Here is a 16,393-nt window from a genome sequence, read left to right on the forward strand (position 1 = left end):
TTTTCATCAAAATATTAAAATTAGAAATATGTAGATAAGGCAACCTTATAATTGCTATATTACTTAAATAACATATAGTTCCGTGCTAGCTTTCGAAGAGAACGGTCGTGTCCGGTCGTCCGAGCCTACCTACTTTTCCGAGAATTACCCGCAACTGATTGCCAAACGATCGACTCGCAAACCGCTTTCATCAGCACCTTCGCCCTAATATCAGAAACGTTTGTAAACGCCGCAAAGCGTTTTACAAGCGGGGCAATGGCGTCCTGCATGCCACAGCCATCACCGCCTCCAGAAAGCTGACCAAGCCGTCCAACTACCGAGAAACCTGCCGACGGTAGCCTTGACGATGCCCGGTTGATGGGTCTCGGACTTATCGAGTATCTGCAAAAAGAAAATGTAGAGCTTAAAATTGAGGTTACTCAACTGAGTACTGTTAACCAAGCAAGGAGACGAGCTCTCCGCAATGCGGATGCTGCTACAAGACGCCCTTGCTAAACCCACCCCAGCCCAGCCAGTAACAAACCCGGAGTTAAGTTAAAACGCGGATGATAGTTTCACCATGGTGGGAAAAAGGAAGAGAGGGCCCATCACTCCACCTCAGGAAAGCCAGCTGCCGAAGGCCGGCAACAGGCAACTGTTTCTATCACAATCCAAGCCGGTAGCCAAGCCGACCATTCAATCCACGCAATTGCAAGCCAAGGCGAATGTACAGCCTTCGATTACTAAATTTGCCACCAGACCAGTGCAAAACAAGCCGATCACCAGGACGGTCCCACAGCCACCACCGAAACAAATTACCACAAGACCAACCCAACCTGCGCAGTTAAGTAGCCAGGCCACTAACCAAATCCTAACCTCCCCAGCAAAACAGTGCCAATAATTTCGGCGACTGTTTCTCAAACTCCCTCAAAAAGGGAAAAAAGTCCCACCTATAGTGCTCCGTGACAAGAAGAGGTTCATGGAACTCATTAGAATCTCCAAGGTACAGTCAATAGATATTATCACCCGAAATAAAAAGGAGGGCATTTTCTAATTCGTCGCCACAAACCTGCCTGCTCGAGCAAAGGAATTATCCTTACCATTCCTTCTGTCATCCGGAGGAGAGAGCATTACGCGTACTCATAAGAAACATACCAGTATCACTCTCCATTGACGAGGTACGCAAACTTCTCTTCGATCAAGCTTCTCAAGCTGGCTCCCATCCCAAATTTGTTCAAAGATGTAAATTAAAATCCGATATAGAACTACCTATTGTTCAGGTAGTTATCCGCGAAGAGCGACAGAGCATCTATATGACCAAACTCGGCGTCATCACAATGAATGTCGAGATCCAGAGGGGAATCGGCCAGCCAGTACAGAGCTTTTCCGGCATTCCAGCTCACACTGCCGAGCCCCCCTGTGCTGCGTCAAATTGGGCATCACTACACTAGATCCTGTACCAAAAGCCAGAAGTACCCCCAAAGTGCAGCAACTGCGGAGAAATTCACGCTGCAAATTTCACCGGTTTCAGGTGCCGCGCCGAGAAGACCAAAAATTCCGACCGAATCCAGGACTGCACAAGGTTCTGCATGGAGTAACTAAGCTGGCAGGAAGCTAGCCTGAAAACTAGTCGGCGCTACCCAGCCTGCTCCAACTCAAACTCCTGCTCCAGGCACCACATCCGACATTAACTTTCCAATGCAGGCGTTTACTGATCCGCAGGCCTTCCTACAAGTAATCGCCCTGGCTCACCAACTTGCTCGTCTTTTTCCAAATGTCGCCGCCTAAGCGACAACATTTACCTATTTATCTAACTTTGAGCAGCCTTTTAAATCTTTGAAATGGCTATTCCAAAATCTCTTATACTGAAAACATGGAATGCGAACAGCTTATGCGGAAAGCAGGCAGAATTGGAAGACGTCATGACATTCTATGACGTCGACATTGCTCTCATCCAAGAAACTTTCCTGAAGCCCTTCGCATCGTCTCTCTTTCGAACACGTTTTTGTCTACAGTAACAATAGAACTCCCGGTCGAGGCTGTGATACCGCCATTCTCGTCAGAAATGAAATCAAGCACGAACTCCTACTCTCGTTATCAGCAAACAACTTCGAAACAACCTCCATTAAAATCGATATCTAAGAACGTCCCTTCTTGATTACATCCCTGTATAGGAAATCTTCTGCATTCAACTATACCGAATACCGATCACTCGTCGAAGGAAAATTTCCAAAAATAATAGGTGGCTATTTCAACGCCCACCACCCCACCTGGGGGTGTTCCAGAGCGAACCCCGCGGGTAACGCCATCGTAGCTCTAAGTGCAGACCTAGGCTACGGTCTTGCCCTACCAGACGAACCCACCCATCACCCCAGTTCAGCTTCTCAAGGCGCAGCAAGAGTCCTTGATTTCTTTGTTCTTCAAGACGTAAATCACTCTTCCGAAGTTCGAGTTCTTAACGAACTAGACTCTGATCATCGTCCGGTACTTCTCAAACTCGGAAACTCCGCCACCACTCAAGTCCCACTCACAAGATTCAGGAAAAAGACCGACTGGGAGAACTTCCGAAAATTAATACTCCAGAACAGCTTGAGGAAGCCGTACTCAAGCCAACTCGTGATATTCAGTCTGCTCACGAATCTGCCACAGTCGATATTTCATAAGAACCCCAACCGTGGAGAAACAACCTTCCCGCTCCTCTTAATGCGAACGTGAAATTCGCATCAAAAACGGTCTATGCAGATTAGCTCGATTCACTCTTGATGCTGCAGAGAAAAGGGAGGCGAACAGAGCATGCAAGGGAGTAAGAAGGACCGTCTCGACCTGGCGAGCGATGAAATTGAACTCATTTCTCGCGGACCAAAGACTGGATGGCCCCCCTTCTTTCTGGCGTGTCTCCAAATGCCCCGTGGGGGAAGACGCACAATGTCATCTCCCCCCCCCCTGAAGTCAGCGTTTACAGGAAATTTCTCAGTCACTGACCAAGAAAAAGTCGAGCTCAGATGAAATGCCTCCCACCCTCAGAGAACACTAAAGCTAATACAACGACACTATCATCAACGAATCCAACTCCATCAAAAGACCAGTAACCCCAACCTTTCTTCTAAACTATTTCGTGTCTCCAAAGTCTCTACAGACTATGATCGGCAAACTTCAGCCCAAAAAATCTCCAGGTTTCGACGGAATATCGATTACCCAATTAAAAAAGCTCCCGCATAAGCAGCTCGCTGAACTGGCAAACATCATTAACTCTATAGCGACCTTGAGGCATGTCGAATTTTACATAGAGGAATAACGGTCTATAAAATACCCAGAAATATAATCCCAGACGTTGAACACGGGCGGGGTGCCAGCAGCGCCAACTAGAACCCGATAACGAATAGCTGGCAACTCCGAGACGTTTATATGGATGTGCTATTGAGGGGTATTTCCAATCATTCAGTAAACGACCATCGTTTGATTTATACGTGCCACCATCGACTGCCCAAGCCTCGTCTTCAGGTAACACCGCTGCCATCCGTTTTATCTATTTTGTATTTTCTAATTTTTTTTATATTACCAATAAATAACGGTCACATAATGTAAACACCACTGTTTCATTTCGTTCATTTTACCTTCATTCACCGAGCCATCTAATTTACCGTAAAACTCCATTATGAGGCAGCAACATTTCCAGGCGTCTTGGAAACACGCACATATAGCGGTTATTCCCAAGAAAGGAGCGAAATCATTTCCGTCTGGCTACAGACCCATCAGCCTTCTCGGTGCCATTTCGAATTTTCATACTCTACGTTCTCAACTCTTTCACGAAGGAAAACAACATCATTCCTGATGAACAATTCGGCTTTCGCGCTTACCACTCATCCGTCCATCTCATTCAGGCTACCCGTCTGGCCGCACACATCCATCACGCTCTTGACCAACGTAAAAAGCTTGGAGCAGTTCTTCTGGACCTAACCAAAGCCTTCGACAAAGTCTGGCACGACGGTTTGATCGCAAAATGCGTGCGGTTAGGCCTCCCAGAAGACCTAACCGCTCTCATCAAGTCCTATCTATCAGATATATCTTTCTAGGTCAAGATCAGGAAACACTTTCCAGTCGAAAACAAACCGATTCTAGCGTACCTCAATGTTCCCCGCTGACCCCAGCCTTATTTAACCTCTTTATTTCTGCTGAGAAAAGAGCACATTGATGTCACGTTTTACGCTAACGACTCTGCTTTCTTCACGGCCGCCAGGTTCAAAGTTACAATTCATGAACGTTTACAGAAGCAGCTCGATCATGCGGTCAAGTGGTTTAAATTCTGGAGGTTGCAAATCAACCCTCCGAAAACCCAGGCCATCATTTTCCATAAGAAGCGTTACGCACTGCACGTCTCGCAACTTAAGATCGACACCGCAATAATTCCATGGCTGGATAACGTCACGTACCTAGGTCTCCACTTCAACCGACGATTCGGTTGGCATTCCCAAATCCAGAAAGCAATCCAGAAAAGTTCGGTGATAACAAAGCTGCTATCTTCTCTGATCTGCCCTTCTAAATGCTTATTTTACAAGATGTTAATTCGGTCCGTACTTATGGATCTAATGTCTACTTCAAGTTTCTTACACCCAACCAGGTCAAAGGGCTTCAAGTTTTCCGAAATAAGCTCCTCAGGAGAATCTTAAACGCTCCATGGTTTGTCAGAAATAATTTATAGGGAAACTGACACTCCAGAAATCAAGCACTTCATATCTCAATCATTCCACAAACAACAACTCAGCTCAAGTTCTTCTGAAAACGCGCTTGTTCGCGAGCTGGTCGACATGTTCGGAGCTTAGCACCGCGTCACCGCTTAACCCCCCTCCCCCTTTTCCAGGTTGAAACGACCCCATCCGTCGCTGCAGTCATTACTTGCCCCCGTACGACAGTATACAGTCGTGTGTTAACTCAAGTTTGCAAATCAATAGAATCGCCCGGTCCTCGTGCCCAACAACGGCTGCCCGATCAGCGGATGCCATATCCCTAAATTTAATTCAGTAGCAGTAGCGATCCACAGGGGTCAACTGTGAGGGGATTTCGGTTTAGTATTTTTAGTTTGTATTGGTAAACCAACTCGGGTATATAGATATATTTATTTTTATATTATATTTATATTTTGTAGATAAATTTGTATTATAGATCTATATTTATTGTTATAGATTATATTTATATTTATTTATTTTTACAGATTATATTTATATGTATATTTAATTAAATTTTATTTAATAAATTTATTTAAGAAAAAAATCAAATGTCTTCACAGTAAAATATTTTTCTTACAGATGCCTATAATGGAGATTTAAACTGACCATTCAAATTACTTGAGTGGTCCATTATGGCTCCCTCTGGATGTTGGGTAAAGCAAAACTTTGCTGCTATTGAGTTGCATGTCTATTACTCTATGATTATGCTCTCCAAACTATTATATAAAAGACTATAGTTCACGACATATCCCTAATATGAATTTAAATTTAAGTTACCATAAAACTTTTTTGGTATAGTACCTTAAAAGTGTATTTGTATTGTATAGTATTTGGAAGCAACTATTATGATTTTCAATATTAGCCGAGAAATGGTTGAGTCATTTCCCATCCCAGAAAGTAACAAGCGTATTGGATTTGGTGGTGAAAACAATTCTTGAAATTTTACCTTTCCTTCGGCGCCACATAATCTGGACTTGCTGATTTGTTTGCCACCATATTGTATTTTCAGATAGTAGTGGAATGCTGCTCATTCCTGGACTACAGGAACTTCATTATGTGGTGCTCGCTGGTGTTGTATTTGATGTGCACGAAATGCGTCGCATTCTAAGCATATTCGCTTCAATTCCAGTTAAATACTACGACCATTCGATTTTTCTGCTTTTCATATTTCATTACTTTCGACGACCAGAAGTCAGGTTGTCTTCTCTTTGGTATTGATAAAAACAAAAGTCAAGAGAGTCCTCGTACCTTAAATATGCGGCTAAATAATAACAAATGTGAAAAATGAGTGAAATGCGCTTTAAAAGGATGGATTATCATAAAGTCACCTCATATTTATTATCTATTCTTGATAAATAAGTCAGTCTCAAGTAGAAGCGACTTTTTGTATTATCTTGATGAATTTATCAAATTCTATCGTTAAATAAATGTGAATAATAAATTAAAGTAGTAAAATAATATATTTTTTTATTTATTATTTAATTAATACATTGGGTCTACAATAATACATACAATTTGTCTTTATGATAACTTAAATCTAGGTATATAACTAGGAGGACCTATCTCATTCTCTGGTGAAATAATGTTTATACATGTCACTGCTGTATTTTTTATTATATGCACCTCACTACACAACACTATACAAGAGCAGATGGTTTGATTCTTTTGTGTCTGTGTCCTATTCTGGTTCTTACCTCATGCCCCCTTGCAATTCACTTGATTTGTTGACTGACTGTGGGTATCTGAAGGTCTCGATGTAGGTAATCAGTCCTACAGTATTTGGGTGCCTATTGCAATACCTCTCAGGATTTTATTCAGAAAAATTTGTATTTTCTTTATGTTACTCTTTGCAGAACATCCCCATAATTGAACTCCGTATGTCCATATAGGTTTCAGTATTTACTTATATAATAGCAATTTATTATGTACTGATAATTGTGATTTTCTTCCAATTAGCCAGTACATTTTCCTATATTTCAATTTAGTTCTTTTCTTTTCTTCTTTATATGTTCCTTCCAGTGAAGTTTTGAATCGAGATTCATTCCCAGATATTTAGGGTTGTTGCTATATGGAATGATAGTATTATTTGATTTTATTGGTGCTTGTACGGTCTGTTTATAGGTGAACTACACATGTACAGATTTTCCTTTATTAATTTTTATTTTCCAAGCTTGTGTCCAATTATTTATATTGTCAGTTGCCTGTTGTAATTTTCATGAGGCTTCTTCTCTATTGTCTCCGACAGCTATAATCGCAGTATTATCAGCAAATGTAGCCATCGTAATAGTTTTCATTTGTGGTATATCACAAGTGTAAAGTAGATAAAGCATTGGTCCCAATACGCTTCCTTGTGGTACACCTACTTTAGCTTCTTTTATTGTAGAGTAAGCTCCTTATTGTTTGACTCTAAACATTCTGGTTGTAATATATGATTTTAATAGTTCGGTGTGTTGTATTGGTAGCATTTTCTGTAGTTTATGAACAAGGCCTTATTTTATCGAAAGCTTGCGTTACATCTAAGAATATAGCTGAGCATACTTTTTTACTTTCGTAGGGTTTTCCAATAACATTTATTATTCTGTGGACCTGGTCAATTGTTGAGTGCTCGTTAATAAACCCAAACTGGTGGGTTGGTATTAAGTTTTTTCTCTCTATGATCGGTTTTATTCTTTTCAACAGGAGTTTTTCAAAAACCTTAGATATTACTGGCAGCAGTGATATCAAGTGATCAATAGGATTTTATTTCGTTTGGTGACTTCCCCAGTTTTGGGATCATTATAATTTCCGCCATCTTCCAAATGTCTGGAACATGTTTTAATCTAAATGCTGTATTGATCAAATTGGTGAGTTTTATAATTCCCTTTCTTGGCAACTTTTCTGTAATTCTCCGGTTATTAAATCGTAGCTTGGTGATTTCCTGGGGTTAATGTCAGTTTTAATAACTTTGGTTAGCTCCTTGGGCGTGACTAATTCAATCATCGAATTTTCAGCTTCTATGTCCGGCAAATTATGTTCAATATTAGTTTCGTTTGGCTCGGACGTTTTTTCTAGATATTCTTCTGCTTTTTGGTGATTGTCATGTGCCCAATTGTCACATAGGTCTTTTATAGATGGATTGCGTAGACATGAGCGCTTTAGATATTTTGTGACTTTCCAGAGTGAGTAATCAGTTTCTTTGTTCAATAATCAGTTTCGGTTGTTTCTTTTCACTCATTGTTCATTGAGGTTTAACTTGAGGAGCTACTCTATTTCTCCTCCCTTGTAGTGTTTTAGCAACTACACATCCTCTATAACTTGCAGAATGCGCTTCATTACAATTTGCACATTTCGACTTAGCTTCTTTGGGTTTTCTTCACTCTGTGTTGATACGTTTACTTAAATTATTTATTATTAAAATATTTTAACGGCAAAAAATGGTTTTTGTGTCCGTATCATGTTCAAAGGCTAACATAAATAGAGGCAATGGCTTCTTGTGGACTAAAATGTCTCCTTTGTTATTTCTGGTCTTTTATTTTTTTTTAAATATTTGTCGCATTTAAGCATTTTGCCTATTTTGGATTAGTTCTGCGATAATTTTTTCACTTTTAGCTGTTGATGGAAGCCCTCTTGCCATAACTTTGATGTCTCTGGTTTGTTTGTTTTCATAAGAGTGCCATTGCAGTTTCAGCAACTCTAAGCAATCTATTATTTTTGTGAATATTGTACGACATTCGGCGTTCAGTTGTATTTGTCCATTGTTTAGTACCGTTCCTTTGAACACTATATAGTTGGACCTCAGTGTTAAAGCAAGTCATAGTCGGTAACATTACTTACGATAATTGGGGGTGGCCTGGGCATTCTAATTTCTTTATTCTGTTCATTGTTTTGTTTTATTTTTATTTGCTGTGGTGAAGATCCTGGAGAAATTATTTACTTTTTTTTATTTTTAACCCTTATCCAGCCTACTTCTTTCTGCAATTCTTCTTCATCTGTTAGAATCGTCATATGTTAGAATTGAAGGAATTGGACTGTTTTTGTTGGCTTGGTGGTTATCGTTATTTTATCCTTGCCCTCAGAGCTTTGTTTATTGAATTTTAGCTGGAAGCATTTATTTGTTTTTGCATATTGGCTAATGCAATTTCAAGACTCTCCCGCGCCGACTTTTTGTTCATCCACGCATTGTAGAGTGTCTATTCGCTCTGGGTTCTAATTGTGTCCTCTAGATTCAAAACTGCAATATGTAATAAGCTTGATGTCAATATTTTCATTTTATCCGTTTTTTGTGCAGTGTTCTTCTCCGTATATTTTTTTACGTATTGTTGAAATAATACTTTATGTTATATTTATGTTTTATCAATTTATCCTACGCTGCATTTGTGGTCCAGATGTTGAGTTTTCAACCCTTAACGTTTTCTGGCATTTTGCATCTATTTTCTACTGTACTGGCCTTTCTTTCCGATCGCACTATCACTTTTTCACCAGTCTTTATATAAAAGTCTTAAGTATATATAGTCTTTATATAAATAATATTTCATATTATTTTACAGTCGAAATTTGACTTTCACAGAGTTTCAAAAGTCTAACAATAACATTATATATATATATATATATATATATATATATATATATATATATATATATATATTCGGTCTCACCCAGCCTCTTTACTGGCGTGACTGGGATCATTTTCCTTGTCGGATTTTACACTGTTAGAACACCTAGAACATTCACAAATTTTAAACAATCACAAACATAAATTTACGACCATGCCCCAGCAGGATTCGAACCCGCGGCTATCGCAGCAGTAGGAGGACCGTCCCATCGCCTTTATGAAATATTATGTAATAAATCCAACTCAAATTGGCTATACTTTATATTTTGATAAAGCAGTTAGTGTAATTAACATGTTTGTCCCTTAAAAATGATGAAATTGCGAACGAAGTTGACAAAAAACTCGAAATTGAGCGAAAGCTTTATGGTAAACGAATATCCTCAGACGGCATTACAATCTTTCATATAAGTAATCAGTCGCTATTAAAATTGCTTGTAGATTCGGAAGCTTCTTTATTTTGAGTTATTCTTTTTTCTATTGTAAAATGACTAAAGATACTTTTAATATAATTGGAATAAACGCAACCTCTATTACACTCTCTCGCAGCATAAACCTTAATAAGTTTTCAAAAATCTTCTTCCGATAGTATTTTGGGTTTAGATTTTCTTAGAATAATGAATGAATTATAGACTTTGAATTCTCATTGCTTATAAACTAAGAAAGCTATCAGCTATTTTCAATCAAAAACAATTCTCATTCAAATATTCATCCAATTATTAAAGATGCAAAGTAGCAAATTATGTGAAACACATTTTTAACAAAATATGTACATTTTCATATACAAAATAAAATTATAAATATATACGTGTGGCGACCGCCACGACCCTTTAGGCCACCACCAATTCACCATCAACAACTACAAAGGTTGGCAACGCCGGTGGATTGGTACCATGCAGTTCTGGAGTATAAAAGGCCATCACGACGACGTCTCGCTCTCTTTTCTTATCACCGTCCCCCTGTAACAGTGCCACTTCCACAGCGCTACCGTACTTCCTTCACCTTAACCTAATATCCTGTCCGTTCTCCCATCGACCACATGTATCAATCGCAAGTTAAAATAAACAACTTTGATTCAACCAGTGTTTTTAGTTCCCGTGCAAATTCCTTCCAAAAATAGTAGTGAGTGTTCTGATAAATAATCACAGCGGCAGCCACACATTTCGACCGACCGACCGACCCGACGAACATTCCTACATACGTACAGACATTGTTTTAAATAAAGATGAAACTTTGACTTTCAGTTGTAAAATAAAATATCACATAGAAACCTGTACTGCCCAAAAAACAAGAACTTAAAAATCAAATTCAAAAGTTATTTGATTAATGAATCATAGAATATCGGCATAAAATTCTCCAATTTTGCTAGTGGCGAAAACAGTTGACGAACTAATAAAATGAAATTCATGGTAGATTTCGTATATCAAGAAATGAAAATGAATTAAATAAAAAATTAACAACATTTTTTTACTGTGAAATATGATAAATAATCCGAATAAAATCGAAGCGCCCTAAAAGTTTCAATGTTAGAAAGCGGAAAAATGGAGAAAACGAGACTCAAACATTTAATACAAAATTTAATATTATGCAAAACAATATTTTATTTTATATTGCGATATGTTAGTATTTGCAAAATTTAATTAACAAAAAAAATTAGTTTAACGGATTGCAGACTTAAGATGAACGGCAAAATTTCAATATGCAGTTGTCAGCTGATGTGTAAATCCCCCACTATACCAACTCATATATATTTAAATATACGTGCTGTATATTATTTTCCCTATATATAAAAGCTAATTTAACATATCGGCAACGTAGCAGTCGGTCTGACGTCATTTTGCCCTGGAATGACAGATTTTAAATGGTGTTATTCAACAGTATTTATAATCCTAAAATGATTTGAAAACCTAACCTATAATTTAAGTTTATCAGTTTTGTATAATTTGATGTGCTACAGAATACAATAATCATTTAAGTCCAAATACATTTTTTCAAGTCATTTAAAGTACTTAGAAGTAAATATGTTAGTTATTTTCGAAAACCAAACATTATTTTTTCCATATCTGTAAAACACACTCCCTTTAAATTTGTCTAGTTTATCTACTGACATTTAACCTACGTGTTAGGAAACTAAATAAAATAGTGACTTTATTTTTTAACAGCATTCTGGGGTTCCCACGTAAAAAGCTTACTTTTTGCTGGCGTGGTCGTAAAGGCAGACATATTTTCGTTATAAAACATGGCAAAAAAGAAAAATAAGGGGACAAAGGGTAAAAACCAAAATAACAAATCATCTGGAAGCACAACATCAAAAGATGTTAAATATCAGAACTCACATAGTAAGGGAGAGCCTGAACCACCTAAAAGTAAAGGTTCGTCATGGTATAATAATTTTTCAGAACGTAATTATCCTTTTAATTCTTTATAGGTAATGAATCATGTCAAAAGCAACAAGAAGTTAAAAATGATAATGAAGTTGTAACCATAACTGAAAACACAGTCAAATTAGAATGCTCTAATGAAGTTGAGAAGCTAAGCAAAAATTCTAGTGAATCTTCTAATAATACAAATATAGCAGAACACGATCATAATAAAGAGCAAGTTTTAAACAAAAAAGGAATTATTGACAAAATGAATAATTGGAGAATCGTTCATGATACTGATGTTTCAAGAGAAAATACAAGAGTGTCTAATGATGATAGTGCAGATGATGCTTGGGGTGGTTTTAAAAACAAGAGGAACCGATGGGACACAAAAGAAAAACCAACTAGTTCAAAAATTGAAAATTGGCGGGAGAAAAATGAAAACGATGAATGTGGCAAAGAATTTGATGTATGGGAAAAACAATCCAGAAAAGAAGTAAACTTCAATATAGTTAAAGAAATTGAAGGTGATTTGTTTCAACAACCCGCAGACAATTCATTGGCTCACTGTGTCGCAGCTGATCTAAGGATGGGTAGTGGTATTGCTGTTGGTTTTAAGTAAATAATGAGATAAAAATCATTTATTTTTATATATCTATATGTGTTCACAGGCAACAATTTAAAAATTTAGATACCCTACTTGATCAGAGAGTTAAACAAGGTGGTGTTGCAATATTACCAGATGAAAAAAATAAAAGGTATATTTATTATCTTGTTACAAAAAAAGAATCTACTGGAAAACCTACTTATAATTCTTTATGGAAATCTCTTTGGAAGATGCGAGAACATATAGTATTGAACCAGGTATGTTTAAATTATTCTTATGAGATTAATTCTTCTTTATAATGTTTTTTGTTGTGTATGAAATATATTATTATTGTTACAAGTAAGTGCTACAAAAAAGGAAAAGGCTGATTCATTAACTTGATTTTAGGTAAAAAAGTTAGCGCTCCCTCGAATTGGTTGCGGATTGGACCGTTTAGAATGGGACGTTGTTAAGAACATGCTTGAATACTTATTCAAAGATGGAAGTACTGAGATCACAGTCTGCAACTTTCAAGAGGTGAGTTCTCGGAAATGGGCATAACTCAGTAACAGCGGTTTTTTTTTAAATTTTTAGAATCACGGCAAAACAAAGAAAAAATTGATTACTAAGTCTCCAGACAAAAAGAGAAAGAAAAAATAATAAATAAATACATATCCTGTCTGTAATATATATATATATATATATATATATATCGGATTTTACTAATAATTTTGCATTATACTATGCCATTTTCAAGTTATTTTTTATATTTAGGTTTAGTTCAGTTTTGAATCTATTATTATTTTTAACGCATGAAATCCTATTCTCGTTTGGTTAAATCTTAAATTCTTTAACAGATGGAGGCAACGGCAGATTCGCAGTCGGCACCCAAAAAACAAATGAAAACATGCAGATTGATGAGAGAAAATTACCATCTTACTGCAATTGCCGAAGGTACAGCAATAATGTATCTGACTACTGAAAAAGGCGATCCAGACGAAATTATGAAGGACTTGGATGCTAAATTCAACTTTCTGTCAAAAGCGCGAGTGCAATACTCATCGAAAAGATTGGGTGAATGCATTATTGTTGAGGACAAACAGTACGTCTTTTTTGGTTGTATCGTCAGAAAATCCAATAAAGAGCCAATCAGTTTTGAAAGCCTGAAAAAATGCATCCAAGCTTTCAACAAAAAAAACAAAAGTTACGGCAATGATTGCTTTTATTATGTCGGCTTCCAAGAAATAAAGGACACCGAATCATATCAAGACACTCAAATAAATGAAAAGGTTATCACCCTTCTCACTAACACGCTGAGAGATGTGGATGTCTACTTTTGTACTGGAATTAAAGATCGAAAATATTAATATTCCTTATATAACCGCAATTATGATGTTAGCTTACAATTTTGTTTTAATGTCACATATATGCATTAATTTTAGTTTTCTGTACCAGTAATCAGTTTAAAATAAATATAACCTTAACGTACATTGTGTAATGTTTACTCCTTAAACAATAAACAACATCCTCCACGCACCTATTGTGGTTATTTGATGCTCTAGAAACGTCTCGTGTTTCGTGTTTATGCCTCACCAAATTCACGGTCAATTATTGGACATATAAATAAATGGGTGGAGGCGCCCTTATGGCCACCATACCTCATGTACATATGGCTACATAAATAAACATTAGAGTACTAGCCTTGAAATATAGAATTGTTTGAATGCTTTGGCGCATGCTTGTTTTATTCTATGTTGTGGCTTTAACTGAGTTGTTTATAAAATATAAATACAGAACGCTTCAGTTGAATCCAATTTTAAATGCCCGCCACCTTCACCAAATCGGTTCTAACACAATGTATATCCTCGCCAACCATTAATGCATAAATCTCAATAAACGTATCCCAGATATCACCATTGTAATCAAACATCCACGGGTTTTTTAACTTCTTGATTGAAGCGAACCAAACCATACGAACTTATATAAAGTGTATACGATTAGTGTAAACTATAGTTTAAGTTATTATAATTGAAGAATACATATTGATGTATTTATCTCGCACTCGTCTTGCTTGTGAAGTAATCCAAGTACAAATAAAATCTAAGTAATAAATTAATTTATAATTAATATTGTTCAAAGCATATCTAATAAATATGTTTTCAGAAAAAAAAATTAGTGTCACAAATAAATATTCTCTCAGGGTGGAGTTGTATGCATTTGAGAAGTCCAAGATATAGCTTCGTAGTTAAATATCGCCTGGTTCACTTCGTTTTATATAATTGACTGTAAATGTAAAATGTGTAATGTTAAATATTGCAAGTATTAGGTAGTGGATGCATTGAAGTCAAATGTTAAAGTTTAATTGTGAATAACCAAGACGTTTAGAAAAGGAAGTGACTCCAGTTCGTGAATCACTAACATTACCAAATAAAAAAAGAGCTCTCATATCAGTTCCATTCATAAACTATCGAAAATAACATACACATGTTTTACCCTTCGAGCTAGATCAAGAATTAAATTATATGAATGTAGGACACACAATTTTCAGTTAGCCTTGGCTTAACGTTAGATTGATACTAGCCACAATATCCAATTAGATTAGAACCGCTCCACAAGATTATTTCAAGTAACATCAAAATGACGTTCAAATTCATGTACAATACTATAGTCATGTAAAAGCAAGATCCTTGATGACTGATTCCTCAATTTTGGTCGGTATGTGCTTAGATAAAATAGAAGTAAGAGCTTGTGACCAAAAAATTCACTCTGTAGGAATTGCAACATTTTACTAGGAGACTATTATTATCCGAGGCCCAAACAACTTTGACCTTGAACTATGGTGGAATTTAATTAAAATGTTGTACCACACTAACAGCAGTGTATTGGTTGAGAATATCATAATGATGATGATGATGCAAAATGCCAGTTACTATGCCAATGGTTTCCAATAATGACTTGTAATGTTAAGCAAATACACTAAAAAACTAATTCAGCAAATTAAAATCGACGAAAGATATTATAAACACAATCAATGTGGTTAACATGAATCTGTTGTATGTTGAAATTATTTTAAGGCAGTTAAGGGCATTAACCTAGTCCAACATCAGTAGCGTACACAGAGTAGGACTTAGGCGATCAAGTCCCGCAAAAGCATCTAAGTCTTCTTGTGACAAATCTAAAATTAAGCCTAATATTCCTGTTTTAAATACAAATGCATTTCTTTTGTTTCCGAATGATACTCATTTTCAATCTATATCCTGTTGTAGATCCAATTGATGTTCTTCCAAAATCGTTGATCCATAAGAATTATATTTTGAATTTAAGTTTATAATAGTATAATTCGGATGGTTCTGGGAAAGTCATGCTCTTTATGTCGTAGAATTCACCAAAGTTCTCCACTGTTGTATATATATATATATATATATATATATATATATATATATATATATATATATATAATATACTATGAAAAGTATATCAAACTCATCAAAATACAACACTCAATATATAAAGATTTCAAGGAAGACTCCAAAAGCAGCTCAAGTGGTTTATATTCTAGAGATTGCGAATCGACCCTCAGAAATCCCAGGTCATCATTTTCCATAACAAGCGTTTCGCATCTTAAGATCGGTACTGCAAACATTCCATGGTTGAACGACGTCATGTCTCCACTTCGACCGACGGTTTGGTTGGCATTCCCGGATCTAGAGAAGTTCAAGGAGATAGCAAACGTACTATCTTCTCTGCTCTGCAAAAACAGCAGGCTCTCAGTTTCCAGGAAATGCTTATTGTAAAATATGTTAATACGTTCCATTATCCTTTACGGTTTTAACGTCTACTTAAAGTTTGTGACACTCAGTTAGGTGGAACGGCTTCAAATTTTCCTAAATAGCCTGCTCAAGATAATAATTAATGCTCCATGGTTTATCATAAATATTCAAATTCATGGAGAAACTGAAATAAGAGTGATCAGCTGTGAGGCGCTTCGGTTTAGTGTCTTGATAAACCTAAAGGCAATTACACATAACCCAGTTCAACTTATCAGAGGTGAGTCTCCGTGGCTGTGTATTCCACATATTCTGCCACCAGGTTTCAGGCCAGAATAAAAAAAATAGAATTATAAAAATTGAAAGTGAAGTACATCCACCATATC

The 16,393-nt window shown here is 36.7% G+C and overlaps 1 protein-coding gene across 4 annotated transcripts; it reads left to right on the forward strand.

Annotated features, from left to right (window-relative positions):
* Window positions 1-11,157: 11,157 nt before the first annotated feature.
* On the forward strand, window positions 11,158-13,728 carry LOC143203879 (uncharacterized). Of its 4 annotated transcripts, none has more exons than XM_076416189.1 (6): window positions 11,185-11,306; window positions 11,454-11,663; window positions 11,720-12,272; window positions 12,326-12,518; window positions 12,649-12,777; window positions 13,098-13,728. In XM_076416189.1, exons 2-6 carry the CDS (start codon window positions 11,531-11,533, stop codon window positions 13,605-13,607), a joined length of 1,518 nt encoding a protein of 505 aa, XP_076272304.1. In that variant the 5' UTR covers window positions 11,185-11,306; window positions 11,454-11,530; the 3' UTR covers window positions 13,608-13,728. The 4 variants fall into 4 exon arrangements, with proteins under 4 accessions (XP_076272306.1, XP_076272307.1, XP_076272304.1 ...); XM_076416190.1 differs by having other exon boundaries at window positions 11,197-11,314; XM_076416191.1 differs by having other exon boundaries at window positions 11,158-11,657.
* The last annotated feature ends 2,665 nt before the right edge of the window (window positions 13,729-16,393 follow it).

The sequence above is a fragment of the Rhynchophorus ferrugineus genome, unplaced genomic scaffold, assembly GCF_030347505.1.
Source record: "Rhynchophorus ferrugineus isolate W39M unplaced genomic scaffold, kcgeb_rfMv2 rfM10, whole genome shotgun sequence".
In the NCBI taxonomy this organism is placed as follows: Eukaryota; Metazoa; Arthropoda; class Insecta; order Coleoptera; family Curculionidae; genus Rhynchophorus; species Rhynchophorus ferrugineus.

Bases quoted from the DNA above. Each gene is read 5' to 3' on its own strand.
- LOC143203879 (XM_076416189.1), top strand. From the start codon at position 11,531: ATGGCAAAAAAGAAAAATAAGGGGACAAAGGGTAAAAACCAAAATAAC. The intron at 12,519-12,648 runs GTATGTTTAAAT...ACTTGATTTTAG, and splicing joins AACATATAGTATTGAACCAG to GTAAAAAAGTTAGCGCTCCC. The intron at 12,778-13,097 runs GTGAGTTCTCGG...ATTCTTTAACAG, and splicing joins CAGTCTGCAACTTTCAAGAG to ATGGAGGCAACGGCAGATTC.